We start from the raw sequence: 27,743 nt of genomic DNA, 5'->3' as shown, positions 1-27,743 counted from the left end.
TGTGCCGTTTGCGTCTCCGGCACCGTCACCGGCTCCGACTCCGGTGGTGTAGACCCGAACGCCGGCATTGTGTTCTGGGGGCTGAGAAAGTTAGCGTACATGTTTAGGTTCGGGTTGGAAAATTGATACGGATAGCTCGGTTGGTTCGGGTTCATCGGGTTCCATTGTAAGTTCGGTTGGCTCGATTGCGAACCATACGTTTGACCGAAACCAGGGAATTGGTAGTTCGGTTGGTTCGGGTTGTTTCTAGGATTCATTTTGTTAAATTTTTTGTAAGAATTTGGGTATGATTTGTGTATAAAATGGATATAAAATGGAGAAGAAGAGTTGATGTTTATATATATATATATATATATATATATATTGTTTAAATTAAATATTTTTTTATTATTTGACCGTTGTCAAACGGTAATAATAATATAATATTATTTTTAACACCTCGCCGGCGACAAACTATCCCCGCCCCCGCCCCTAATCGCCCAAATATCGCCCCCGGGGGCGGTGTTTGCGCCCTTTCTCGCCCCTAATCTACGCCCATTACACACAGCCTTAAAAAATAGTTCATGAGAATCACACTCTATGTCAAACATTACCGATGTGACTAGTTAAGTCCAAAATGAAGTTAATAATGATGACAATTAATGATCATCATATGAAAGTTGCCAGGTTGCTGTAATATCTTAATACTCCTAACTCTTCCATCAACGAGAACATTATATTCGCTAATTATGAGCGGTCGACAATCTAGTCATCACTTGATTTAAACATACTAAACCTCACACGTTTGGTTTACACATATACACACATTTTGCAAGGCCCCGCACACTTACACACATCACCCATTTTGATGTCTTATTTGGAGATTCAATATTCGACACATACATCTAGGACCATTATTTTGCTATTCAAACACAAAAATACACACATTGCACTCACAAACAATTTGATTTACACAAACATTGCACAACTGGTATGTGTTTTGTTTGCTAGACCTCAAACTCAAAACAAAACGACCCCAATTTTCTATTTTTTTTTTAAAGTTCCTAAATCGAATCACACATAACTTTAAATAAAAGACATCTTATCTCTTATTATTCACATACATAAGATGTCATATGTTTAGCATTTACAACATCAAAGAACCATAAATTTTATATAATACTTTAAAACTTAATATATGAAAACCCATGGTGTGCTATAGACCGTTTCCTCTACTTTATCTTTCTTTTTGTTACATTCTAGTGCTTAACAAAAGTAGACAGAATCTCATCTGGATCTTTTCATCCACACCACTTTTCCAAAGCCATAAACTACAAACACAATAAAAACTGCACAGAGTACAACCTGATAAAGCACAATAATCTTGTACTTCTTCACTACATTACATAGTTGAAGAAGCAAGAAAACAAAATTTTATAATTTATTAATCTTTTGATGCACATTTCTCACCATCCGAATTCCAAAACCCTTGCTTCAATCCAACTCATTGCATCATCTCCATTCCATTCTTCCAAAATTCTTCACCAAACCCATTCAAGATTCTAACCTTCCCTTCAAACCCAAGTCATAAATTTTCAAGAACTTGAATAAAAATCAAATCTTTTTCACAAATTCACCAAACCCATTCAAGATTATTAACTTCCCTTCAAACCCAAGTCATAATTTCCAAAAAAATTGAATAAAAATTAAATCTTTTTGGTAAAAAATGACAGAAATACTTCAAGCACCACTTGCTTCATCTTCCCTTAATAACAACCACCACCCTTGTTCTAATTTGAAAGAAAGAAGAAAGAGGAGAGAGAAGAAGAAGAAGAAGAACAAGAAGAAGAAGAAGTGTCATTGTTGGCAGTTGTGGTGACTGTTGTTAGGAAATCACTTGTGGGTTCATGTAATAGTGTCAAATTTCAAGACTTTAGTACTTGTGATAATAATAATAAGAAGACATCTTCCAAAATGGAGATTGGAGTGCCTACAGATGTTAGGCATGTTGCTCATGTGATATTTGATAGGTTTAATGGCTTTCTTGGTTTACCTGTTGAGTTTGAACCTGAGGTTCCAAGAAGACCTCCAAGTGCAAGGTTTGTTGTTCTTGATATTATCTTTTTGTTTTTGGAAACTTTCTGCATTCATGACTTGTACTGTACAACCCTTCATCTCATTTTTGTTTTATTATGAGTATTTGTTCATGCATATCATGAATACTTTTTTGGGACAATGGTTTTTTTTTTTGTGGTAGAATAAAGATGCATATTTGAGTTTTTAGGTCAAATTCTTTGACTTAATATATATATATGAAGCAAAAGATTTGATAAGGTATGTTACAAGTAGAAAACAGGTTTAGGACTTTAGGTTATAGTTATAACAGAATCTAGCTAAATTTTGTATTTGGGAAGCAGAATTTAGCAATAATCATATTTTGCTTGTTGAAAATGAGGCGGTGTGCATTTTTTGTGTTGACTTTTTTAGGTCAACTGGTTGCCAATTTTGATATTGAAGTTGAATGTTGATTCTTTGAATTTTGAAAACAAATGATAACCAGATCAAAGTTAATAATGAATGTTACAAGTAGAAAAAAAAAATTGAGGTTGAATGTTGTTACAAAATCTAAATAATTTTGTATTTGGAAATAGCTACATATGACCTTGATTTCATATGTGTTTGGCTCTTTGTCATGTTATAGTTGTTGATTCTGAGGCCATGTGCATTGTGGTGTTGTACAATCTACAGTACTACCCTGCAACTTTTTTATGTGTTGTTTTTTGCTTTTATAAATCTTGCATCATGAATACACATGTGTTGTATGCCAACCCTGCAAGTCATGTGCATTTTGGGTCTGTTATTTTTTATTAGTAGAAGAAAAGGGTTCATTGACTTTTTTGGTAAAATGGTTACCAGTTTTGACATTGAAACTGAATGGTGATTCTTGAAATTCTACAAAAAGTTATTACATAATCAAAGTTGATAATGAACATTTTAATTATAGAATAATCCCTGTTTAATTCTCTTAAAAAATATAAATAACTGAATACTGTATTTGGCAACTAATAAGATTGACCTTGATAGTTGCATATTGAAAATTTGAAACCTTTATGCAAAAATACTTATATTATCAATATTTGCTCTTCGCTTTTTTTCTTTTTTGCAGTACAAGTGTGTTTGGTGTTTCAACCGAATCCATGCAACTCTCATTCGACTCTAGAGGAAACAGTGTCCCGACAATCCTTTTAATGATGCAGAGTCGGTTGTACGCTCAAGGAGGCCTTCAGGTGCGTTTATGCATTGCTGAGTTGTACTTTAGAGTTTAGACATTCCTGATGCGTTAATGTACAACTTGAAAATGGATCGTGTGAACTCCAAGATTACAACTTTATTGATTTCTCAAAAGCTTTTAAGCATGTTGAACTAGTAACAATAAATGTATGGAGGCCTTAAGGTGTGTTTATGCATTGATGAGTGGTACATCATTGTACAACTTGAAAATGGATTGCGTGACCACCAAGATTACAACGTTTTTATTTTCCCAAAAGTTTCCAAGCATTTTGATATTGAAACAATAATTTTATTTTGCAGGCGGAAGGTATCTTTAGAATCAACGGTGATAATGCACAAGAAGAGCAAATAAGGGAACAATTGAATAGAGGAGAGGTGCCCGAAAATATAGATGTGCATAGCTTAGCGGGTCTAATTAAGGTACCACTTTTGCTACTCCGATAACAGGTTAAAACGGGCGGGATGGGTTGACTTGCCAATAGGAGTGTCAACAAGCGAGCCAAACCGGAGCTCTTTTAAGCTCGGCTCGGCTGAAGCTCTATTTCCAAAGATTGAGCATGAAACTAATGATATGTATAATTTGGCTGTTTTTATAATAATTTTAAATAGTTGTTATTTTAATATATATTTCATACATCAAATAAATATATATATAAATATTAGGCTCACGGGCCAATTGACCTTGATAAGTGAACCTCAGGCTTGTTTATTAAACAACCTTATTTTTAGACTCGAGCTCTGGCTTTAGCTCGTTTAAGCATGGCTTGATCTCGAGTGGCTTGGCTCGTTACACACTACACTTAAACAATTATTTTGTTCGTTCTCAATATATTTTCTATGTAATTGATACGCTAATCGCTATGCAAAAGCAAAAAAGATAATAGAAAAATAGACACGTCAGTGTTTCGTTGGGTGCGTCTATTGTTATGTTCTTCTAAAACACTTATCTATTTATCGAATGCGTAACACTCCCAATTTTTTTTGTTTTGTTTCTATCAATTATTAATGCAGACAAGTTCTCTTCAATTTATTATGTTAATATATTGAAGTGTTGTTGATGTAGATACAGCTGTTCTTTGAATGAAACAACTAGACCATGTGTGATAAATGTTTTCTGTCTTGTACCTTCTTCTTTGGGAATTATCATATAATTTAATGAAGTAAAATTAATAAAAAGAACAAAAAAAAGCTTAAAAGGAAACAAGCCGAAAATTTTAAGTTTTTAGATTAATTGTTGAAATAATATAATTTTTGTAATCGATCCTGACCCTATTTATTTTAGAAATGTTAAAAATATTGGACAAAGATGTGCACCCAAAAGTGCACTTTTTGTAGGGGTGTACATAAACCCAAAAAACGAATTCGGTTTCGGTTTTGCATGTAATTTAAACTGAAAAAAGCGAACCAAACCAGATTTCTGGATTTGCATTTTTTGTTTTGAAAGTTAAGTAATTCATAGAATTTAATGAATACCGTAACCTAAATATTTTAGCCCAAATATATAATATTCAATTAATCATTTAATTAACCAAAAGACTTGGCCCAAATTCATTATCTTGGGCCCGTTTTCGGCCCAAAACTGAAAAAACTAAAACTGAGTGGTTTTCGAAAAAAATCCAAAACCAAATTTTCGGGTTTTGCTTCTGTTTGAACAAAAACCGACCCAATCCGACCCATGCACACCTTTTTGACTCGAAAGTGGTTTGACCCGTTATCCAACTCCTCCATTTAGCCACCATTTTTCTCTCCAAACAACTTATGTAATCATGAAAACATTTTTGGCTTTCTTGTTGACCATTTGTTCATGTGTAGGCTTGGTTTAGGGAACTGCCGAATGGTTTACTGGATTCGATTGAGCCCGAGCAGGTGATGCGGGCCCAATCAGAAGAAGAGTGTACGCGGCTCGTGAGGCTGCTCCCACCAACCGAAGCTTCTTTGATGAATTGGGCTGTGAATCTAATGGCCGACGTGGCACAACTTGAAAACCTCAATAAGATGGATGCGCGTAATATTGCTATGGTGTTTGCACCCAACATGACTCAGGTACATTGATAGGCCTGTAAATGAACAAAACAAACATGAATGGAGCATGTCCGCGATTGTCGTTTAACTTTAACCGAACAAACGATCGAACACGAACAGTTAAACGAACTGGGTTTGTTTTCTTGTTCATGTTTGTTAAGAAAATGAGTATGCTAGTGTCCGTTTATCTCCGTTCGCGAACAGTATAAACGAACGGTTCACGGGCATAAATGAACGAAAATAACTGGACATAGATGAATGAATATAACTAAGCTAAAACCAATCAGAAAGTAACTGTGAACAACAATGTATTGGACCTAAAAGGTTATTGTAACTAGCGAAAATAAACGAATATAAATGAACGGAAGTAAACAAACGAGCAAAATTCACGAACCTAAACGAACGAACAAGACATGTGTTCATGTTCGTTGCTTAACTAAATGAATACAAATTTTTGTTCATGTTCATTCTTTTATTAAATAAACGAACATAACCGAACTTCCCGCCAAATAGTTCACGAACAGTTCACTAAATGTTCGGTTCATTTACATGCCTAGGTACATAATAAAAGCTTCAAGCTTTAAGTATTCTGTGTGTACTGTTGTACATGTGGGTACAACTATTATTGCATAGCATAAAAGTTATAAGTTACAATCTTTGGTATTGTAGATGGCGGACCCTTTGACCGCGTTGATGTATGCTGTTCAAGTTATGAACTTTCTCAAGACTTTGATTGTCAAGACTCTAAGGGAAAGAGAGGATGCTATAGTTGAAGCAGGGCCCGCATCACAGTTTGATCATTTTGACGAGAACAACGAGCCCCACTGCTCGTTTCACGGAACAAGTGACGAGACCGATGAAGTGAACAACAAGAATCAAGATTTTTCAGTTAAAGAACCCACATTGGGAAGCCATGAAAATGTTTGTCACAGTGAGTTGACTTTTCAAAGTCAAAGTCATACTAGTGTGTCCGAAGAAAAAAGTGGTGTTAATGTGGTACAAGGTTCCAAGAGTAGAAATCCGCAGTCAAGTAACTTGAATCAAAAGAGAGGATTGAGAAAAAGCGTAGAGAGGAGTAAAGGGAGCACGATTGTGAGTCGGTTGAATGCACGGACCGAGAGGATCGAAGCCTGGCGGTGAAGTGGCGGCCGGTGGTGGTGGTGGAGTGGGTATCTATTTCTAAGGGTAAAAAGTGAAACTTTTATGTAATCTGGTTTGGATGTGAAATTTGGTATATGTTGGTTATGCATACTAATGGGTTGTTTGTTTATGTTTAATGTGCATTTGGGGTTGATCATGTTAATCCTTTTGGTGGTTTGGTTCATATAAAGGTTCTGTGTTGGCAATCTTTCATGTTAATTAAAAAAGTATTTATTTTTTTAATGTAACAAGAACTTAAAAAATAATTAACTCATGACCAAATTGTATTTTTATAAATTTTAAAAATTATAAGTTATCAGTAAAATTAATATAGAAACTAGAAGATGGGACCCGCGCATAGCGGCGGACATGACGGGAGTTGTGCAGCGTTGATTTTACATTACTGGTCTAGTTCATTTCATTGCAGCAAGGGCACAAACAAAAACAACCGACGTTTTAAATCGAAAATTATTGTTTTATTCTTTAATCATTGATAGAACTTTTTTTTTCCTTTTTTAAATATACCACCAACGATAATCACTATGACCACCACCACAACTCTCTCTCAATATTCATATAACCATTTGCTTGAACATTCGGTTTTTTCAAATTTGATCTTGTAGTTGGTGTCATCAAGTGATGCGGCGGTTGTGTAGATCTAGGTGCTTTCTCTATTTCTCAACCACACAACAAACACTGACAATGTTTTCGTCTTTCCGGTCACTTCCACTTGTACCATAAGCTTTGTTGTTTATACAATGAGAAAGAAACAAAAAAATTGAATCCATAACTCACTACCATTTGTAAACATAAGTCAATAACCAATGAAAACAATCAAATGATGAATAGTGAGTGGGTAGAATGTTACTTTTTAATATGTATACCGAGGCAGGTTACCAGCGTCTCATTATTTATTTGTCCGTAAATTAGATGTTTCAATTAAATAGGTCAAAGTGAACAAATGACTGAAGTAATTTGAAACCATTATTTATTTGTCCGTAAATTATAATGATAACCTTGTTTTAAGCTGGTCCGTTCTGACCCGACCCACTCTAAACCAGCATGTCGTGTGATCCACCCGCTTTGACAAGTCAATTAAATATTTAAAATAAAAAAATGCAAAAGTATGGTTCATTTTAGTTAATTTATTGTATTCAACTATTCATTAAACCCCTTGTTTGACTGACCACCATTGATGAAATCAAGGTGTTTGTTATTAAGTTTTTCGATCATGTTGAATTGAAATTTGATTATTGTTGGGTTCCAGTTATCAATCGCTTCGATTTCAATCGTTTGATTTTGGGTTCTTGAGCATTAATTAATTAGATGGTCAGTCAGTACCCATGATATTCATTCAAATGATTTACTTTTCTGTGCTGCTTTTATCTTTTGTTCAGATACGATTGTGTATTGTATGCTTAAGGGACATGTGTAGCTTGATATTATTATTATTAGCTTATTGTCAAGTGTGCACACCAACTGTTTGATAAAATACTTCAACCAAACTCACTTCATTTTCATTTCATACTCAAACCAAAAACCAATCTTACTTTTAGCTTTGATTATTGTTTTAATTTTTGTTGAATCTGACTGATTTTATTATTAGATATATATATACTTTTTGCAATGTACTTTGCTTTTTTGTTCTTGAATCCAAGAAACTTAAAGATTGGTGTACAGATATTAAATATGTATGTTAGTATTCAAAGTGTTGATCACTTAATCTCATACACCATTTATCTTGAAATTGTCTAGAAAACTAGCTGATGAATTGATGAAGACACGCTGTATACTATCGTTTTTACTTCCCGGTTTCATTTTTTACTTAATTTTTTGTTAGTTATCATAATTAACGTAATTAGTTATCAGTCTTTTTGCAGATACACACGATTCTAGTATTATACGACAAATATGTATGCACTACCTCTTCATATAATGTTTAGTGACGTAGAAACCAGAATGTTGTTTCCAACTTACAATAAGATGCTTTTGTTTCTGTTCATTCATTTAGTGACAGTTTTGTCCACATGTTTCTTCACTTTGCTTAACTTTTCTCATTTTACAAACGTTTTAATGCAGTTATATATTGATATTGAGAATATTGAAGAGGTAAAGCTTTATTTTGAGGATTTATGCTGTCATATATTTGCAAGTTGGGTTTTAAGATGAAGATGCATTGCGTTAATCACACGATGTTTTCTACTACTCCCTTACAACTTCCTTCTCGAATGTATGGTCTCGTTTCAATATTTTTGTATATAATTTTATACAGCATTTTTACTAAAAAGGTTTGATTTTTCTAGGGAAACCCATCTATGGTATGTATTACCCAATGAAGTCAAAAGTCAATCTTTACTAAGTCAATATATTGACTTTCTATCACCAGTTGAGAAAGAACATGTCTACAGTATGCGTGGAGACGAATTGCAAAAAAGTGCTTTATTAGCGCGCACGCTCGTTCGTACTACTATATCTAGATGTGAGACTAATTTATTTTAGGCTTGTAAACGAAGCGAACAAACACAAAGATAGCATGTTCGTGTGTGTTCGTTTAACTTCAACGAACGAATGATCAATTAAAAGAACCAGTTTTCTTGTCCGTGTTCGTTTGTTAAGAAAATGAACATGTTTGTATTCGTTTATGTTCATTTGTTAACAGTATAAGCGAATGAACATAACTGAACATAGATGAACGAATATTAACTGATCTAAAACTAGTTAAAAGTAATGCGAAAATCAATGTTAACTGAATATATTAACAAACATAAACTGACTACCTTAAACGAACATAAAGTAACAAACCTAAATTAACATTAACGAATTTAAATGAACGAACATGAACAACATGTGTTCATGTTCGTTTGTTTATCTAATATACAAACATAAATGAACTTCCCGCCAAACGGTTCACAGAGTGTTCACTGGACATTCGGTTCGTTTACAAACTTAATTTAATTTTTGAAAACATAGAATTTTTCTTATCTACATAAATATAAAGAGCTTATACAATGTTTTCTTGGCTAGATCAGTTACATTCTCGGGTCAACCCAAAGTCTCTTGTGTTCGGAAAGAATGCTTATGGGAAACCTGAGGTTAGAATAGATTGGTCTTCAAGGTCAATTTTGACTTTTTCAAGGTCGAACACTGGATTATAATTATAGTTAGTTGTTTTATAGGTAATTTGGAAAGAGACTGATGATTGGTATCCACCACCGTTGCATTTTAATCTCTCTCACACGTCATCTTTGATAGCGTGTGGAGTGACCGTTGGTTCTCCGGTTTGTTTTCTTATCTTTCTCATTTTTTATAAAATTATTAGGGGTAATTTCGTATTATGCGTTTGAAAACTCACATATTATCATATTTACCCAACCAAAGAAAATTATGTCAAATATACCCACTTAAAGTTTATTAATTACAATTTATAATATGACCATTATACCCTTCTTTTTTCTCCTTACAGTACAAGTTTTTATATTGTGTATGCTTTATGGAATCGTGTAAATGTAATAAATATAAAAATGAATATATTTGATATTATTAGTTTTCAATAAAAGGATTAGGAACTTACATATCATATTACCCACCCAAAAAAATTATATCAAATATACTTTAACATTTCACTAGATTCAGGTTTAAATATGACTATTATACCTTTTTTCTCCTTACACTACAAATTCTCATATTGTCTTTTTAAGGAAGGGTATAAATGTCATAAATTTAAAAATGAGTATATTTGGTATTGTGATTTTTTGTAGGCTAAATATGTTATTATACCAAATTTAGAGGGGTGTGTTGGGGGGGGGGGGGGGGGGGGTGTTATATATACTTATTAAGTTGGTTTTTGTTTTCTAAATATATATAGATTGGTATCGATGTAGAAGAAAAACAAAGGAAAACAAAAAATAATATTTTATCGTTTGCCAAACGATACTTCTCGTGTGAAGAAGTTGAAGCATTAACTGCAATTTCAGACCCCGAAGCTCAACGCCATGAGTTCATTAAGTTATGGACACTAAAGGTTTCTTTTCACCTTATACTTTTAGTTTTACTTACCTTTTGAATCATTTTACTTGTATAATGGGTGTTATAAACATAGGATGAATGGTAGGTTCTCTAGGGTCGTTACTTTATAGTAGGGGCGTAAAGCCGTAAACGAGCAGAGCTGAGCTCATCTAGGCTCGAGCTCAGCTCGTTTGAGTTATGGGAGCTTAAATTCGACTCATTTAGTTATTTTTGTCACAATTTTATTTATATTAATAGCTATTATATAATTATTTATTTAATAAAAAATATTTTATAATGGGCTCGCAAGCTCAAGCTCAATGAGGCTCGAGCTCGTGCAAGTCCAGCTCGATTCGAGCTTTTAGAAAGCTGATCTGGAGTAGCTCACGAACGGCTTGGCTCGTTTACACTCCTGCTTTGTTTTTCTTTTTCTTATAATTACTTTTTGCTATATGTAGTTTTATGTTGTGAAAAAAGGTTTCTGGTTACGTTTGTTTATTTAGTTAATTACATGTGTTTTAAATCTTTGCATTTTTTTTCTAATTGTGGAATATTATTGGTATATATATGAAACAAATATATACACTTTCTAACTGTGTTATCTAGTTTATTAAATTATAACCAATAATCTAATTCCAGGAAGCGTATGTTAAAGCACTGGGAATCGGTTTCTCAGCCGCTCCTTTCAACACCTTCACCCTTAGATTCCGAGCTGCTAATCCAAATCTCGAGGTACAAATGTATGAATTTTCATTTTTAAGTTTTAAGTAATTTATAATATTTTAATTTTACTATAATCCAAGTCTTTTAGCCCAAATGTAATCAGTTAATCATTGAGTAATAAAAAGATTTAGGCCCAAATTAATTATTTTGGCCAGTTTTTTTTCGGCCCAAAAGTTTCAAGCCCAAATGGTAAAACACCAAAAAGCGAAAAGACCAAATTAGAAAAAACCAAAACGAACGGTTTTCAAAAACTAAAAAAGTCAACATTTTTGGTTTTTGGTTTGGTTTGAACTAAAAACTAGCCCAAACCGACCTGTTCAATAATTGAAATTAAGGGTTTAGGGTTTATGAGTTCTTTTCCCTTTCACATTTATGAGTTCTTTTCCCTTTCACAGTTGGTTGCGTTAAAATCCCGGTCAAACATAAAGTCAAATACTTTCATATTTGTTTACGTGTTCACAGGATTCTACAATAGAAATTGTGCCTCTAGAGAAATCAACCAACTTAACAACCAATTGGCAGTTTGCACATGTGGAACTCGCTGGTTCTCACTATGCAGCCATTTGCAGGCAGAATGATGGAGGTTAGTATTTTAGGTTTTACATTTTATTCATTTAAGTAAAATATTATTTTCTAACTTTTAATTAGATGTTTTACTTATATTTAGTTATTTCGTTGTTGCATAGTGGTATTACATCTTGTGACATTTGAAAGATAATAGTTTTTCATAGTTATGCATTTATTTGTTTACTATTTTAGGTTTTACATTATATTAATGTAAGTAAAATATTTATACAAATTCACACTAAAAAATTAAATTTGTTTGGTATTTTATGAAATTAGATATACATAGTTCCAAATTTTATATTATTTATGACGTCATATGGTCTGACCAGTGGACCGGTTTGACGTCCGGGCTGGTTCCAAAAACATTGAATAATTCTTATCTGGTATACACATCCTAAATTGAATTCGGGCCTAAAACAATTTTCTTCCATTTTCTGTGCTTGATGGACCCGGTCGACCTGAAACTATTTTTGTACAAACTTATTAAGTTTTCTACAACTTAGCTGGTGTCAAATATGATTACAAAAGTTATATTATTTCATGAAACAATCTGATTTGTAAGATAAACGATATTTTGAGGTTTCATGCCTTAAACATACACTTTGGATGACTTTTAGGTAACATGTTAACTTTATTTCAGTAACAATTTATTTTTTCTGATAAATGTTTATTGAGATTTCATGCATTAAAACTGCAATTTTTATTGAACAAATGACTTAATATACATAGTCTATGGTTAAAGTTTAAGCTTGGTTTTCATGTAGGGGGTCCAATGCAAGTGATCACACGGAAGACAATTCCTCTTGTTGAAGAACACCAGGTTGACTCAGTTAATAATTTAACATGATCTCGTTGCAAACCCTTTAAAATTGATCTTACATTTGTATTGTACTGTTTTTTTTTTCTTAATCTTGTTATAAATTGTTACATTTCTTCTATTTTTATTAAGGGTAATTTATAAAATATTAGGCCATGCATTATTGTACAGTTACGTGCATATTAATTGTTTGTTGTCACACTTTTGATGCTTCCTTGATTCATGGTTATCATGTGGAGGTCCTAGCACCTAAATTCGAATTTTTCGACAAGTTCAGTAGCAACGGTACGAGACGTATTGTATGAATCCAAGCTTTGGGAAGTTGTTATTTTAACAAATCCAGGATGGTACATTTTTTATTGGTATTTCTAATATTTTTCACCCGCTTAAAAGGTGAGAGCACAAATGCATGAATTTGTACTAACATATAAAACTCAAGAAGTTTAAAAGATGGGTCTATTTTGAGTTCTATACCTTATTTTAGAAATTAAAGGAAAAAAAAGAGCAATAGAAAACCTTATGCTAAAGGGTATACACTATTCTCGTTTCTTCTCATTGGCATGTCAATGCCAACTTACTTTTTTTCCATTTCAACCTCATCCCTCAACCTCTCGTATAGGTCATTCTCCACCATGCCATTAAAATAAGCAATCGAAAAAGAAAAACAAAAAAAAAAGAAAAATACATGATTGGCTCTCCCACAAATGAGCCTGTGTGACCATGTTCAGTGGCCTTAAGTCACTAGTTTTTATTATTATTATTATTATTATTATTATTATTATTATTTTGTGGTGGGGGGAGGGGGGTGTCATTTGGAATGTGGCATGTCGGCTCAAATGAGTGGGTGACCCCACTGTTCCATACCAGGTTACCCTTACAAACTGAACAAAAAAAATATTCTTCAATAAACCTGTAGTGATCAAAGCGGGCAAACAAGAAGATCTAATTGAGTTGATGATGGACCAGATCTCGAAAGAATTGGGGATCTGATGCGAGCGAAATTCCCGCGAATGGTTGAGATGTTGATGTTAGTGATACTAGTATCAGTAGGTCTTTTTAGTTAATTGAATAAACAATGATACAAGTTACCTGGTGCTAAATACACACTCGTTAAAGTCTATTATGAATTCTGACATTAACAATCCAAGGCTGAAGAGGCAGTGTTCTCTCGACAAGGTACAAAGGGTTGCCCCTAATGGGGCATTGCTTGAAAACCTTTTTAAATTTGCTTATGGTATAGCTGGTTGATTAACCATCGGTTGGAATGAGTCATTAGCTCAAACTGATCATGAGCTGGAACCGGTCACTCATTCATTGATGGCGATTGGGTGACAAGCATAACCGTGCTATCAACATTGAGTGTTTGATCCGTAGCAATTAGGCGATCAACAGTAACTAAGTTATTGCTGACATAAGCTAATCATGAGGTTACTTCTAACAAAAGCAACTGTGGGCAATATAGAGTTCATGATGTTGGTAACCGAATAAACTACCAACCATTTTAACCACAACTAGCTCATTCTTTCACGGAATGCTGTGTTGTTTCAACTAAATGTTGTAATGGTTTCCCGCCTATAAAAAGAAAAGTATTTTGTCAAATACTCACTTGAGTTGAGAAAACTTAGTGTAACAATCAAGTTTTTTTATTTTTATTTTTTTAACACAATATAATATATGTTAATATCACCATGTAAAACAAAAATAAATAAAAATAGGCTATATTATGTTACATTTTGATTGTTACATATGTTACCCGTGTTACATTTTGATTGTTACCACCCCACCACCACCTACCACTATCGCTACTATATTTATTTTATTTTTCGTCTTTTTCTGCCTTCCAAATATCACAAAATAATAATTAATTTCATTTTTATATGGTAACCAACCAAACATTTTAATAAAATGATAATTATCCATTCTATTATGGTATACTAAATATACCCTTTAAGTGTTTCTTTATTGTGATTTAGAATTTCTTTACCAAACTTACAAATTTGACTTGTGATGTTGCTTAACTTAACAAACAACATAATTCAAGTTTATTATTATTATTATTATTATTATTATTATTATTATTTAAACTAATACTAATAATAATCTGAAACAACAATCATCCATCCATCTATGTATGAGTAATGAGTTGTTGTTGTTGACCGACAAAGCTCGAGTCTTGCGCAGGTCTCCATCATCAAAATTTCAAACATCCTCGCCGACCATCGAACCAGTCAAACTCACTCAATTAACCTTAACAACAACACACCACTTCCTTAAATAGTCACAATTAGGCACCACCTCTTTATTCAAATAACTCCAATTAATTCGCAAGATTAATTCAATCAATGTGATTGTGGGTCCCAAGTTAGCTAGCTGTATGATAAAAGGTAAACCTTCGTTTTCTTTCTTTCCATTTCATTATTCTTTTTTTCTTTTCTTTTCTCTTTAATTAATAATAATAATAATAATTTGTTGTTGTTGGGTTTAATTAATTTGGATTTATTAAGGGGTGGTCAAATTAATAATAAAGTGGCTTAGCAGCTTATTCATTCATTCTTGTTTCATTTGGTTGGATGCTGCTTCTGCTAATTCATATTTCAGATCTTCTATTTCTTCATCTTCTTCCCCACACCCTAATCAAGGTTTGATTTTTATTACTTAATAATAACTGATGATCTGTTTGTTGTTACTGTCTAAATGTTATTATTATCATTGATCAACAATTGGTAGCTTATAAACTGTGATTCTTTAATAGACTGTTGGTTGAGACCTTATTATTATAATCAGATCAACATTAATTTGTAAAGAAACAAACTTTACAAATTTTCAAAACCTATTTAGTGATTGAAATTGTCACAAATAAATGCCTATAATTTTGGGTTATACTTGTGATAAAGATCTTGACTTTTTACAGCTTTTGCTGGTCCTTGGCTTAAAAGGTTATGGGTCAAAATTTACTATCATTCTACAATAGATTGATTGCTGAGAGCTCACAATAATCATATCAAATTTTCATTCAAAATGCAAACGTACATTTATTTAGTGACTGAGTTTCTCATTCAAATGCTTACAATTTTTTGGTTAGATTTGAAATGGTCAATACTATTTTGACCCATGAAACACAAGATATTGACTTTTCACATCAGGGACAGAAAGGCGCGCCTCATGTACTTTTAGGTCAAAAGTTACGGGTTTATATGTAAAAACAAGCTAAGGGATGGAGAAATTATTAAATGTTTTCATTTGATAAATAGGTTTATATGTAAAAAAAATCGAGAGATATGCAGCTTGTGGTTGTAAATAAAGCTAATTTAGTTGTACATACGCGCACCTCACACATCACGCTTTTTTAAACCAAGCTTGTTACTTTTCAATCATAACATTGTATTTTCTTGGTTAACCAATTTGCCTACATTTTAAAATTTCTTATTCTATATTATAAGTTTCAATAATCCCTTTTTAAAAAATGATTAACTTTATTCAGTTTTTTCTTCTATTGATGAATATTGTACACGCTGGCATGCTGCAGATCATTATTAGCATGACAAGTTAATGATTTCTGCTGTATGAAATATGGGTTCCAGCAAAACTGTTGATTCAGAATTTCAGGGTGCAGGATCTAAACTGTATCCTTTTATTAGCTTTTATAAGTACTTTGAATTCATATATTTTATATATGAAGTATTGCAATATTGGATATCCTTAATGTTATATTTAGAGGCCTAGAAATATGGTGTGTGGAGAGCCTTCAGTTGGTTTCAGTGCCACAATCTTCACATGGGAAATTCTTCTCCGGGAGTGCATACATAGTTTTGCATGTAAGCTACCTTGACCAAGTCAACCACCCATCTTTCTTTAAGATAAACTTCTTTTAAACATTATTATTGCAGACGGCTTTGCTTAAAAGTGGTGCTCTTCAACATGACATACATTACTGGCTCGGGAAAGATGCCAATGAGGTTTTCCCTTTATCTTTTACAGCCTCTATTTGTGTCAATACTTAGTGGGAAGAAAAATACAGGAAGTACACATGAATTTATATGACCAAAATTCTGATTATTGCGACTTGTTATTGCAATAATCACAGTAATCATTTTTTAATGTTAAATAAAAGGTTAAAGATGTAATTACCTAATTACCTCTTCTTTTAACCTAATTTGATATACTTCTACCTTGTATCTACTTTTTGCACAAGAATTTATTCTTTGGTCATTGTGTGCATTAATTTCTTAAATAACCAGAATTTGTCACACACCCAAAACAGCTTGTTATCTGATTATTACGACTTTAAACAACAAAAGTACATTCAATGGTTTTTGGAAAACCAACCTGAACCAGCGAAAACGGTTCGGTTTTGGTGGTTTGCTGGTTAGGGACAAGGTTTTCTTTAGCATGGAGTCGTAACATTAGATCTTTGAAAGTTCCAGTAAAATGGCAGGTTTAAAAAAAGATCAAAACTTTTACCTTTTTAGCATTAAAGGAATAAAGGGTTTACTATTAAAGAAGTGAATTTTTTTTAATAGGACGAAATCAGATAAATTGACAATATATCCATATTACACTTAAAATTACTTATAAATATTATGATTGCTTGATTCCTTGAAAGAAAATATTTTTCCAAACCGTAAACCATAAACCGAACCGGTTCAGTCCTAACCTGGCCGATTTAACTCAGTTCGGGCAGTTTTGGCTGTACCAACAGTATTTGAACACCTCTAGAAAACAGATCATATTTCATAAATTTTGGTTGGAAGCTTTACTTAAAAGGAGTGTAAAAGTTACGTGCTGATCTGGCAGGTTGACTCAGCACTTGCATCAGACAAAACACTTGAACTAGATGCAGCTTTAGGGTCTCAATCTGTACAGTATAAAGAAGTTCAAGGTCAAGAAACCAGAAAATTTTTATCATACTTTAAACCGTGCATCATCCCAGTTGAAGGTGTATATTCTTCGGGTCAAGTCAAACTAAAAGGCCCAGATTACGAGACCCGATTGTTAACGTGCAAAGGGGATCGCGTGGTGCACGTTAAAGAAGTAAGTTTTCATATTCTTTTGAACAAAAAGATCAAAGTTTAATCTTGAAAGGCGAAATTTAATAGTTAATATATCATGAATATGTTATGTGATCAGGTGCCTTTTTCGCGGTCATCTTTGAACCACCGAGATGTATTCATACTTGACACTTCGGCAAAAATATTCCAATTTAGCGGGTGTAATTCGAGCATACAAGAAAGGGCTAAAGCTTTGGAGGTGGTTCAGTATATTAAAGAATACAAACATAAGGGGGAGTGTGAAGTGGTTACCATAGGTTTGTATTTTTTTAATTAGTTTTGAGGCTTTTTTTTTGGAATAAGAAAAAAGATGTTGACTTTTGACTTTGGGTGGTTATAGAGGATGGAAAGTTTGTTGGTGATGCTGAAGTAGGAGAATTTTGGAACTTTTTTGGTGGGTATGCGCCCATTCCGAGGGACCCACCCTCGGGTCAACAAGAGCCCCGAACTTCAGCCGTTAAGTTATTTTGGTGAGTTATTTTCTTGTGTTTATTTGGGTATGCAAAAGGGAACTAAATCTTTAGTTGTTCTATGTAGGGGTGTAAACGAGCCGAGTTGAGCTAGAGTCCCAGCTTGCTTGACCAGGCTCGCTCGGCTTGTGATTAGTCTTTCAAGCTTGAGCTCAAGCTTGGCTTGTGAAGTAGTTTTCAAGCATGACCTCAACTCATTTAACTTATGAGAGCTCGAAATCAAGCCCGGGCTCGTTTATTAAAAAAGCTTGTTTTCACAAATCATAAATACCTAACATTCAGCTACTACAAAGCGATTACAATAAAGTGGCAGGCAAACGGGCAACAAGCTGCGCCACAACCCGAGGGGGTTGCGGCGCAGCTTGTTTTTAGGCTCGAGCTTGTTTAAGCTCAGCTTGATTGAGCTTTTAGTGAGCCCATCACGAGTAGCTCACTAGCTACTTGGCTCGTTTACACCCCTGGACTTCCACGCTTTGTCATTTCAAGATGTTTCATAATTGATGACGTGCATATTTCTTAGTCTTATGATTTATTATGTTCATTCTTTTTCCCAATAAAATGGTTTTTAAATTTCATCCCTCCAAATAGGATCACACTTCAAGGAAAGTTTACTCAAAGTGGAAGTGGTAGGTTGAAAAGGTCAATGCTTGAGTCAAATAAATGCTATATGTTGGATGCTGATATTCAGATATTTGTATGGATGGGAAGAATTACATCTTTAACGGAACGCAAAACGTCAATCTCAGCAGCCGAGGTAGCATAATGGTCCGGTTGGGCGGGTTGAGCTAATTTATGGGTCAAACGGGTTGAGTTGACTTGCCAACACTTTTTCGTCTGCGTGTTCTAAATTTCATAAATAATTAAATATGAATTATCAACACTATGACTAAAATTATCATCCAACTTTATTTAGGGAGAGTTACATATACCCCTACATTTTTGTAAAAATATTATATATGTCCTTACAAATTAGTTAAAAGTATCGATTTAATTTAAAACAGTTCAAGAAATTTCAAAAACTTTAAAATTAATCTTAAGATTTTATCTAATCTTAAGATTTTATATTCACCCGTTAACAATATTTTGGAGTTATCTATTTCATAAGACAAGGGCAAAATATGATATTTCACAAGTTTTTAAAGGCAAATAAATTTTGATGGTTTTTAACACCTCAAGTGTACTTTGGACGACTTCTAACCCATTTGAGTCGTTTCTTTTTTCGTTATTTTTTTGACCCATTAATTAGCCATATCTAGCCCGTATCTTGATCTATTCATGCATTTACAGGATTTTCTTCGGACTCAAGAACGACCCGTAGATACCCATTTAGCCTTTTTAACCGAAGGATCAGAAACAACAATATTCAAGTCATATTTTGATGATTGGCCTCAAATAGTGGAGTCAAAGTTGTATGCAGAAGGTCGAGAGAAAGTAGCAGGTTATTATTTTTACCCCAAATTTGTTATAACACTGTATAAAAGTTAGGGGTGTGCACAAAACCAACTTAACTGAACCCAAAAAACCGACGGTTTTGTTTTATTTATGGAAACCGAAAACCAAAAGAACTGAAAGTGAACGGTTTTCAAAAACTCGAAAACTAAGTTTTCCTGTTTTTGGTTCGGATTTATTAAAAGTTTTTAATATGATCATTATTTATAATCAAGATTTCTTTATACTTTAATACCTCAGCAATGTTCAAGCAAACGGGATTTGATGTGGCTGAGCTTCCCGATGAAGATGAAAAGCAACATATTGATTGCAACGGTACACTAAAGGTTACTCTCTACCAATACTTACATAATTTCTTGTACATCAATATTTTTGTAGTTTGTTAAATAACTTTTTTAATTGCAGGTTTGGAGAGTGAATAACGGGAAGTTGTCCCCGGTTCCTGTTGTGGATCAAAGAAAGCTTTATAGTGGAGACTGTTATACGGTGCAGTATATATATTCAGCCAATGGGAGAGAAGAGCGGTTATTTTATATTTGGCTAGGAAGTAATAGTCCTGAAGTAAGCAATGAATATACTTTGTTTTAGTATGAAACATTAATATTTCTAGGCTTGTATATGAATTGAACATGAACAATTATACAAATGAGGTTTTCTTGTTCATGTTTGTTTGTTAAGAAAATGAACTTGTTCATGTTGTAATGTGAAGAATGGCGCGTTGGGCATAAAAAGTTATTAAAACTAGACTAAGTTGTAATGGGCCAACACAGTTTTAATGAATATTGTAACAAACAAACTTAAACGAACATAAATGAACGAAAATAAACGCATTTATGAACGAACGAACGTGACATGTGTTCATGTTCACTCATTTAACTAAATGAACAATTTTTTTTGTTTTGTTCGTGCATTTATTAAATAAACGAACTCTCCACTGAGGCACTGAATGGTTCATGAACTGTGTTCATATTCACTCGTTTAACTTAATGAACAAAACGTTTGTTATGTTCGTTTGTTTATTAAATAAATGAACTCTCCACTGAATGGTTCATGAACTGTTCACCGAATATTCGGTTTGTTTACGGGCCTTATTTTATTTTACATCTAGTTTTCTCAATTTATAAAAACTTTCAACAAATTGTTAAATTTGTAGAATATTTTATACATGCTGTGTTTTAATACATATTTTAAATTATACTCAAATTGATTTTTTTTTCACTATGCAGGAAGACAGGGCTGATGCAATTTCTCTTACAAGTGTTATTGTTGATTCGAATAAAGCAGAGCCCGTTTTAGTTAGTTATCCTTCCATTTTCTTGAATATTCTGATATTATTATTATTATTGTTATTATTACTATTGTTATTTATTATTATTAATGTATATCGACATAGTATTCATGACTTGATTTCAGGCTCAAATTTTTATTATTGTTGTCATTATTAATTTATTATTAATGTTTACTGACATTAATTTATGTCTTAATTTCAGGCTCAAATTGTTGAGAGCAAGGAACCAAGTCAATTCTTCATGATATTTCAGACACTAATCATGTTTAAGGTTAGTGTTTCTTGTTAAATATCTAGATTATAATTAGTCATTATTATTTATTGCCTTTAGCTCACGGCCCGTTATAAGTTTGTTTAGGGTTTCTCTTCTACTGTAATCACAATTATCATATGTTATTATTCCAGTCTCTTTTACATGGTGCCAGAGCTAAGGCTCATACATGTTTCTAAATAGCTTTTATTTATTTATCTATTTTTAATAATTCTTAAGGGTGGTATGGGTTCAAGATACAAATCAATGATTGCTGAAAAAGGTATTGATGATGAAACTTATGACGATAAAAAAACGGCCCTTTTCCGAATTCAAGGAACGAACCGCGATAATATGCAAGCTATCCAAGTTGATCAAGTACGTTTGTGTATCTATTAACATTATCTTCCAATAATATATCACTTTAACTTACCGAATAATATATACATTATTATCGTATATTTCAGGTTTCTCGGTCATTAAACTCTTCATACTGCTACATTTTAAAGGCTGACGGGTCTATCTTCACTTGGCTAGGAAATCTCTCTACGGCCCGTGATCATGATCTTTTATATGGAATGTTAGATTTGATAAATGTAGGTGCAAATCTTGGCTTCTTGTTTATTTAAATCATTCCCTTCTTTCTAAACAAGATTTTGACTTTGACTTTGACTTCCATATATCCAACTAAATTTTACTTCTAAGTTAATGTCGGGGGTGAGAGGTAGGGCTGCTGAAATGGCCGTGTTTGCAGTTTGCCGGGTCGAGCCCGATAATTTTACATGAACCCGAACACAACACATGAACACGACCCGTTTATTCTGGAAAAAAATATTTATTTATTTTTTCAAGTATTATTTTAAGATTCCAGTATTATGTATTGTTTTTATATTTTTGAAGCAATCATGTTTGAACTACGGCAATTTATTTTTATGAAGTTACAATTTTGGCATAAAGGTATGGTTTGCATTATTAAATAACACACATTTTTTTAGAAGTAAATAACTGGGTTAAACGGGTCAACTCATGAACCCGTTGGTTTGACAAGACCATGACCCATTTAACAAATAGTGTTCAAAGGTTTGACCAGATTCCATTGAGACTAAATTCCTCCCACAAATTTTGTGTCGTGTCTGAAATTAACACCGCTAGTTAGAGGGAGGGGGTGTATTTGTTATTTTTATCATTTTTTAATAAAAAAATTATAATCTCTCCCCTTCGTTTCATCTACAAGAAACCGAAATATTGATGTTAACTAAGCAAAGAAGTCCATTCAAAAGTTTAATTTTTAAAGTCTACATTTGACCAAAAAGTCAAATTTAACCTCCATGCGATTAGAGGGAGTTAATTTATCAATATTGTTTGTACCAAATAATAATATATTTTGTCTTGATGATTGTAGCCATCATGGCAACCGGTATTAGTTAGAGAAGGTAGTGAACCCGATGTTTTCTGGGATGCACTCGGTGGAAAAACCGAATATTCGAAGGAAAAAGAGATTAAAAGATTCATTGAAGACCCACATTTGTTTGTTTGTACATTTACGAAAGGTAATGATAATATTATATCTTAATGCAATATTGTATATTTTGTATACTCGTGTAACGTTTTTTGGGTATTGTGGCTATTTTGATAATAGACGCGGGTTCTCAACCAAGTGATCTCAAGGTAACACTTTCTTTGTCATCTATCATAAGTTAATAATACATCATCATCATCATCATCATCGTACTCAGTATATCCCACCAATAGCAATTCTATGGTAGGGTCTGAGGAGGGTAAGATGTAGACAGCCTTACCTCTATCCCATAGGGATAGAGAGGCTGCTTCCGGTGAGACCCCCGGCTCGATAGTAGTTTTGCATCAAGCCTTGGACATAAGGCACATAACACTCAATCATCGGGACACCGGCTGATTGGTGCATGTGCCCTTGTCTTTCGGCTATCAACGCCACCACATGATGCCTGATTAACCTTCCGCCACTTTTAACGTTATTTTCACGTGATTAGTAAAATAACGTCAAAATTAGTGCAATTTTACTTTTGCCCACCCAAGGGTTCACACATACATACATTATATGCGTGCACCGCAAGCAGGGCGTTAAGTTAATAATACATATTAATCCATATTCAATTGATTGGTATGAGGTTATCCACAAAAAAGATTTGTCTATGCCACTCCGTTTCTTTTTGTCCAAATTACTTAAGAGGGCATTACAACCAAATTCTTTTTAACTAATAAAAATGTCTTTGAACATTTTCTCTCATGAAGATAACTAATGGAGTTATGGAATGCTTACATTAATCACTAAAATGGGCATTGCAACCGAATGCAGTTTCAGTAGGCATGTAAATGAACCAAATGCTTAGTTAACCATGTGGCCGGAAATTCCATTATGTCCGTTTATTTAGTTAACAAAAGAACATGAACAAGTTTTTTTCTTCATTTAGTTGAACGGACGAACACGCTTTCATGTTTGTTTGTTCATTTAAGTTTGTTGCCTTATGTTCGTAAGTTCACGTTTGTTTAAGTTCATTCATTTGCGTTTGTTAATATGTATTTAAGTTTTATAGGCCCATTACAATTTAGTCTAGCTTTAATAACCTTTTAGGCCCAACACATTGTTATTTACATTTACTTTTAATTAGTTTTAGCTCTATTACGTTCGTTCATCTATTTCAGTTTTGTTTGTTCGTTTATGTTCGTGAACCGTTCGTTTATACCGTTAACGAACGAACACGTTCATTTTCTTAACAAACTAACATGGACAAGAAAACCTTTATGTTCAATTTTTCGTTCTCGATTGTTTGTTTAGTTAAAATTTAACGAACGAACACGAATATTCTCTGTTTTTTCGGTTCGTTTACAAGCATAATTATATATTATAAAAATTTCTTCATGATGTATGATCTTTCCATCATCTTTTAATTCAATTCCTCATCCTTCTTACTTCTTTTTATTTACTTCCAACTTTAAAGATCCTATCTGACTATTAAATTGCTTATGATATGATGTTTAGGTGAAAGAGATATTCAGTTACACTCAAGATGATTTAACTACCGAAGACGTATTAATACTTGATTGCTACACTGAAATTTTTGTGTGGGTAGGCCACAATTCGGTGGTTAAGTCTATGCAACAAGCGCTTTCTATTGGTCAGGTATAGTATCTTTTAACATTTTTATTGCATGCATGCAATGACCCAACACTTTTCAATCCAAATTAAATGTTCATTTAAATGTAAATTTTTGCTAAAATCCTTTTATTAGAAAATATGCTCCTTTCATCCTAAATTAATTTGGATAATGTAAAATATCTAAATTACTATTAGTCATTATTACTTATTGTGTTTATCCCATGGGTCTATTATAGGTTTGTTTAGGGTATCGGGTTTCCTATATATTGAAAATTCTCGTTTGACAGGCGTTCCTTAAGAAAGATGTTTTAGGAGAATGTTTAGCCATGGATACTCCTTTATATGTTGTTAAAGAAGGGCATGAACCTCCGTTTTTCACTTGTTTTTTTGAATGGGATGCTTCAAAGGCAAATGTAAGTAAAGTTTTGTAATGACCTCATACTTTGTTCTTTGCTTTTTTATAAAATGTTTTAAGCTTGTCATATGTATAAATAATCTTGAAGCTTGATACATGTACTTTGGACTTGCTATGTTAGATGCTTGGGAACTCATTTGAGCGGAAGCTTGCTATTCTCAAAGGCCAAACACAAAAACTTGAAGTAAGCAACTATTCGACATTAATTTAGAGGTGGTGATTTTAATCCATTTACTTTAAATGTGTCGGTTAACTCGGTTTGGGTTGTGTATTATCAAAATCGGCCAAATAAAACAAAAATAACTAGAAAGGGATTGGTTTGAAAGGATTGTAAGTCACCCAAAGAGTTTTTTGTAAATCATTTTAATCAAAGATTTAGTGCTTTTGTAATCACAGACTCATAGTTAACACATTAATAAGATGGGCAAATACTGTAAAAAAAAATGCAACATTCTTTCTGATTCTCTCTCCCCCCCCCCAAAAAAAAAGTCACTCAAAATTGTATTTACACATTGAAGTCCCTTTACATGTTAAATTTCTATAAAGTTGTGAAACAAACAACTTGGAACCAATACTTTCTAATTGTTAAAAAAAAAACTAGGATAAAAGAAGTATAGAAGACACATAAGAAAAAAAAGGACACGTAAGCAAAACTACCGGATGTACTGGTTCCAAGTTTTAAAAAAAAAGTTCACACTTTTGTTCAAATTTTATGTGTAGAGGGACTTTAATTGGTAAAAACAAATATACAGGGATTTTTGTGGAATAAAAAAAAGAAAGTATGTCAGTTTTTATGATATTATCCCTCAATGAAATAAATTTATAATCTCTTTTAAATTCAACATTATAATAATATAAAAAAGGATATAAATTGGAAAAAGATATACAACCTCTATCAACCACCTAAACCTATTTTGACCCGTTATCTGACCCGCCCATCTTTCCACCACTTCTAGGCATTATTAAATATTTAATACTTCATTATTCTATAATTGCTAAAAGTTACAATTTTCAGTCACCTTTAAGAAGCTCGCCAAGTGTTCACTCCAAAGAGACAACACCAAACGGGTTAAGAAGACCATCTCCAATTCCAAATGGGCTAAGGAGATCATCTCCAACTCCAACTTCAAACGGGCTGAGAAGACCGTCCCCTCCTCCTAACGGGTCAAGAAGACCGTCTCCGGTTCCAAACGGGTTGACCCGGAGACAATCTCTTGATTCCTACACGTCTCCTACTTTCTCAAATTCTGATTTTAATAATGTGAATACTCGTCGGTTTTCAAGTCCTCCGGTTCCAAGAATTATTCCATCCGCATCGTCCCCTAATTTTCGTGCAGCAGGTACTTAAGCTTCTTAATGATATGGAAGTGGAATAAACTCCAAGATCATAAAAAGTTTTTATGCAATTAGTGTATTTAATATGATTACAAGTTATATTACTTATTTTCAAATGTGACTAGATTGTTCAAAGTCATATCATATAGTCGGATCATGAACTTTGCCAAATCTTAATAAAATCCAGGTGAATTTGAAATGGGAAAAGTAAGAGGGTTGACCTCAAAAAGTCAAAATGATAATCTCTATGTATTTGATGCGTGTGATTCTTTCAGTTGTAATATAACTCAGATTTTTTGCTAACAGATAATACACCGGGTTCTGCAAGTTCTTCAACAAAAGTGGAAATCAATACATCTGAAGATTTGGGTCCTAAGCAGGAGCTGGTCAAGTATCCATATGATCGGGTTAGAGTCAACTCAAATAATCCAGTTCCCGATATAGACATCACGAAGAGAGAGGTACTTGAATCTCTGTATTTTTTAAAGCTAATGTTGTAGTTTTTCAGTAGGACTTCATATTTCTTGAAAAACACCACATTGACTTTTTATCTCACCTGTTATTGAATTTATGGATTATAATCTTAACTTTGATGTTAAGTATTTATAAAAAGAATTAATTAACCAAAAAAATTTGGACCCAAATGTGTAATAATCAATTAATTACTAATTAACAAAAAAATTAGGCAGAAAGTTTAAATTAGCAAAAAAATTAGACATTATTTTGGCCCCAAAATTTCAAACCCAAACGGCTAAACAAAAGAACCGTAACCAAACCAACCCATTGTAAAAACGTAAACTGGAAAAACTGAAAACGAATGGTTTTCAAAAACCAAAAAACCAAGTTATTGGTCTTGGTTCGGTTTGAGCTCAAAACGACCAATGCACACCCCTACACTGTACATTATTTAGTTACTTTTATCATAATATTATAAATACTCATAATTATTATAATATGAAACAAAAATTATACAAATGATAAGCTCGCAAGACAGCACAAGCTTGATAAGTTAAGCTTTTTATCATGATGTTGTATTTCTTTAAAAACATGCAGCATTGACTTTTTGTCACAGCGTTGACTTTATGTGATTTTTTTGGTGGTGTTTGTTGTATAGGCCTATTTATCTGAAGAGGAGTTTGAGGGGAAATTTGGCATGTCAAAAAGGGCTTTTTACCAGCTTCCTAGGTGGAAACAAAATAAACTTAAGATGTCACTTTATCTGTTCTAGAGCTTTATTGGAGGCTTTGTAATATGATGAGATGTGAAGTTAAGCGTGTTTGGATGAGAGTAATATTAGAGTTGACGGGTGTATTACATTCGTTTGTTGTTTGTTTGTATGTTTTGATGCATATGAGGAAAGACAAAATTGACCATACTTATTTTTGTCGAGTCGGGTCAAGTTGAAGTATGATAATATATATGTCTGTGTTGTGTTATGTATGACCGTGTGTTGGTGACATGAAAATATTTATATTTCTGTCTGACTTAGTTATCCATTACTCAATTAGTCTTATAAACGAACAGAATGTTTAGTGAGCTGTTCATGAACCGTTCAGCAGAAATTTCGTTTGTATAAATAGATGAACATGAAAAAAAGTTATTCATTTGGTTAAGCGAACAAAGATGAACACGTGGGTAGTTCATTCATTTAGATTTGTTTATGCTTGTTCGTGTACATTCATTTGAGTTTGTTACGTTTATTTAAGTTTGTAATGTAATCAGGACTTTTTGGCCAATTACAATGTAGAATAGTTTTAATAACTTTTTAAGCCTAGCACATGGTTCTTCACGTTACTTTTAACTAGTTT

General features: G+C 33.1%; 3 protein-coding genes across 4 annotated transcripts; all 3 read left to right on the top strand.

Moving 5' to 3' along the window:
* Window positions 1-1,751: 1,751 nt before the first annotated feature.
* Window positions 1,752-6,444, top strand: LOC143618725 (rho GTPase-activating protein 1-like). Its single transcript, XM_077090820.1, has 5 exons — window positions 1,752-2,078; window positions 3,146-3,266; window positions 3,571-3,690; window positions 5,083-5,313; window positions 5,962-6,444. The coding sequence occupies exons 1-5, from the start codon at window positions 1,954-1,956 to the stop codon at window positions 6,430-6,432; spliced, it is 1,068 nt and encodes a 355-aa protein (XP_076946935.1). The 5' UTR covers window positions 1,752-1,953; the 3' UTR covers window positions 6,433-6,444.
* Window positions 6,445-7,635: 1,191 nt separating this feature from the next.
* On the top strand, window positions 7,636-13,076 carry LOC143617881 (uncharacterized). Its single transcript, XM_077090289.1, has 9 exons — window positions 7,636-7,761; window positions 8,512-8,662; window positions 8,736-8,911; window positions 9,457-9,524; window positions 9,609-9,710; window positions 10,298-10,453; window positions 11,077-11,169; window positions 11,623-11,743; window positions 12,492-13,076. The coding sequence occupies exons 2-9, from the start codon at window positions 8,565-8,567 to the stop codon at window positions 12,572-12,574; spliced, it is 897 nt and encodes a 298-aa protein (XP_076946404.1). The 5' UTR covers window positions 7,636-7,761; window positions 8,512-8,564; the 3' UTR covers window positions 12,575-13,076.
* Window positions 13,077-14,995: 1,919 nt separating this feature from the next.
* On the top strand, window positions 14,996-27,375 carry LOC143618724 (villin-1-like). 2 transcript variants are annotated; one of them, XM_077090818.1, is made up of 23 exons: window positions 14,996-15,183; window positions 16,071-16,167; window positions 16,260-16,359; window positions 16,432-16,500; window positions 17,339-17,575; window positions 17,672-17,849; window positions 17,933-18,062; window positions 18,651-18,816; window positions 19,350-19,500; window positions 19,752-19,837; window positions 19,917-20,072; window positions 20,738-20,806; window positions 21,002-21,070; window positions 21,290-21,427; window positions 21,517-21,645; window positions 22,452-22,599; window positions 22,689-22,717; window positions 24,069-24,209; window positions 24,473-24,598; window positions 24,722-24,784; window positions 25,616-25,940; window positions 26,242-26,396; window positions 27,050-27,375. In XM_077090818.1, the coding sequence occupies exons 2-23, from the start codon at window positions 16,115-16,117 to the stop codon at window positions 27,161-27,163; spliced, it is 2,832 nt and encodes a 943-aa protein (XP_076946933.1). In that variant the 5' UTR covers window positions 14,996-15,183; window positions 16,071-16,114; the 3' UTR covers window positions 27,164-27,375. The 2 variants fall into 2 exon arrangements, with proteins under 2 accessions (XP_076946933.1, XP_076946934.1); XM_077090819.1 differs by lacking the exon at window positions 14,996-15,183 and having other exon boundaries at window positions 16,053-16,167.
* The last annotated feature ends 368 nt before the right edge of the window (window positions 27,376-27,743 follow it).

The sequence above is a fragment of the Bidens hawaiensis genome, unplaced genomic scaffold (assembly GCF_021521415.1).
Source record: "Bidens hawaiensis isolate Kalapana, Puna unplaced genomic scaffold, B.hawaiensis_p1.1 tig00002338_1, whole genome shotgun sequence".
NCBI lineage: Eukaryota > Viridiplantae > Streptophyta > Magnoliopsida > Asterales > Asteraceae > Bidens > Bidens hawaiensis.
The sequence above is the reverse complement of the archived record's forward strand: the minus strand, read 5'-3'. Positions and strand labels throughout refer to the sequence as shown.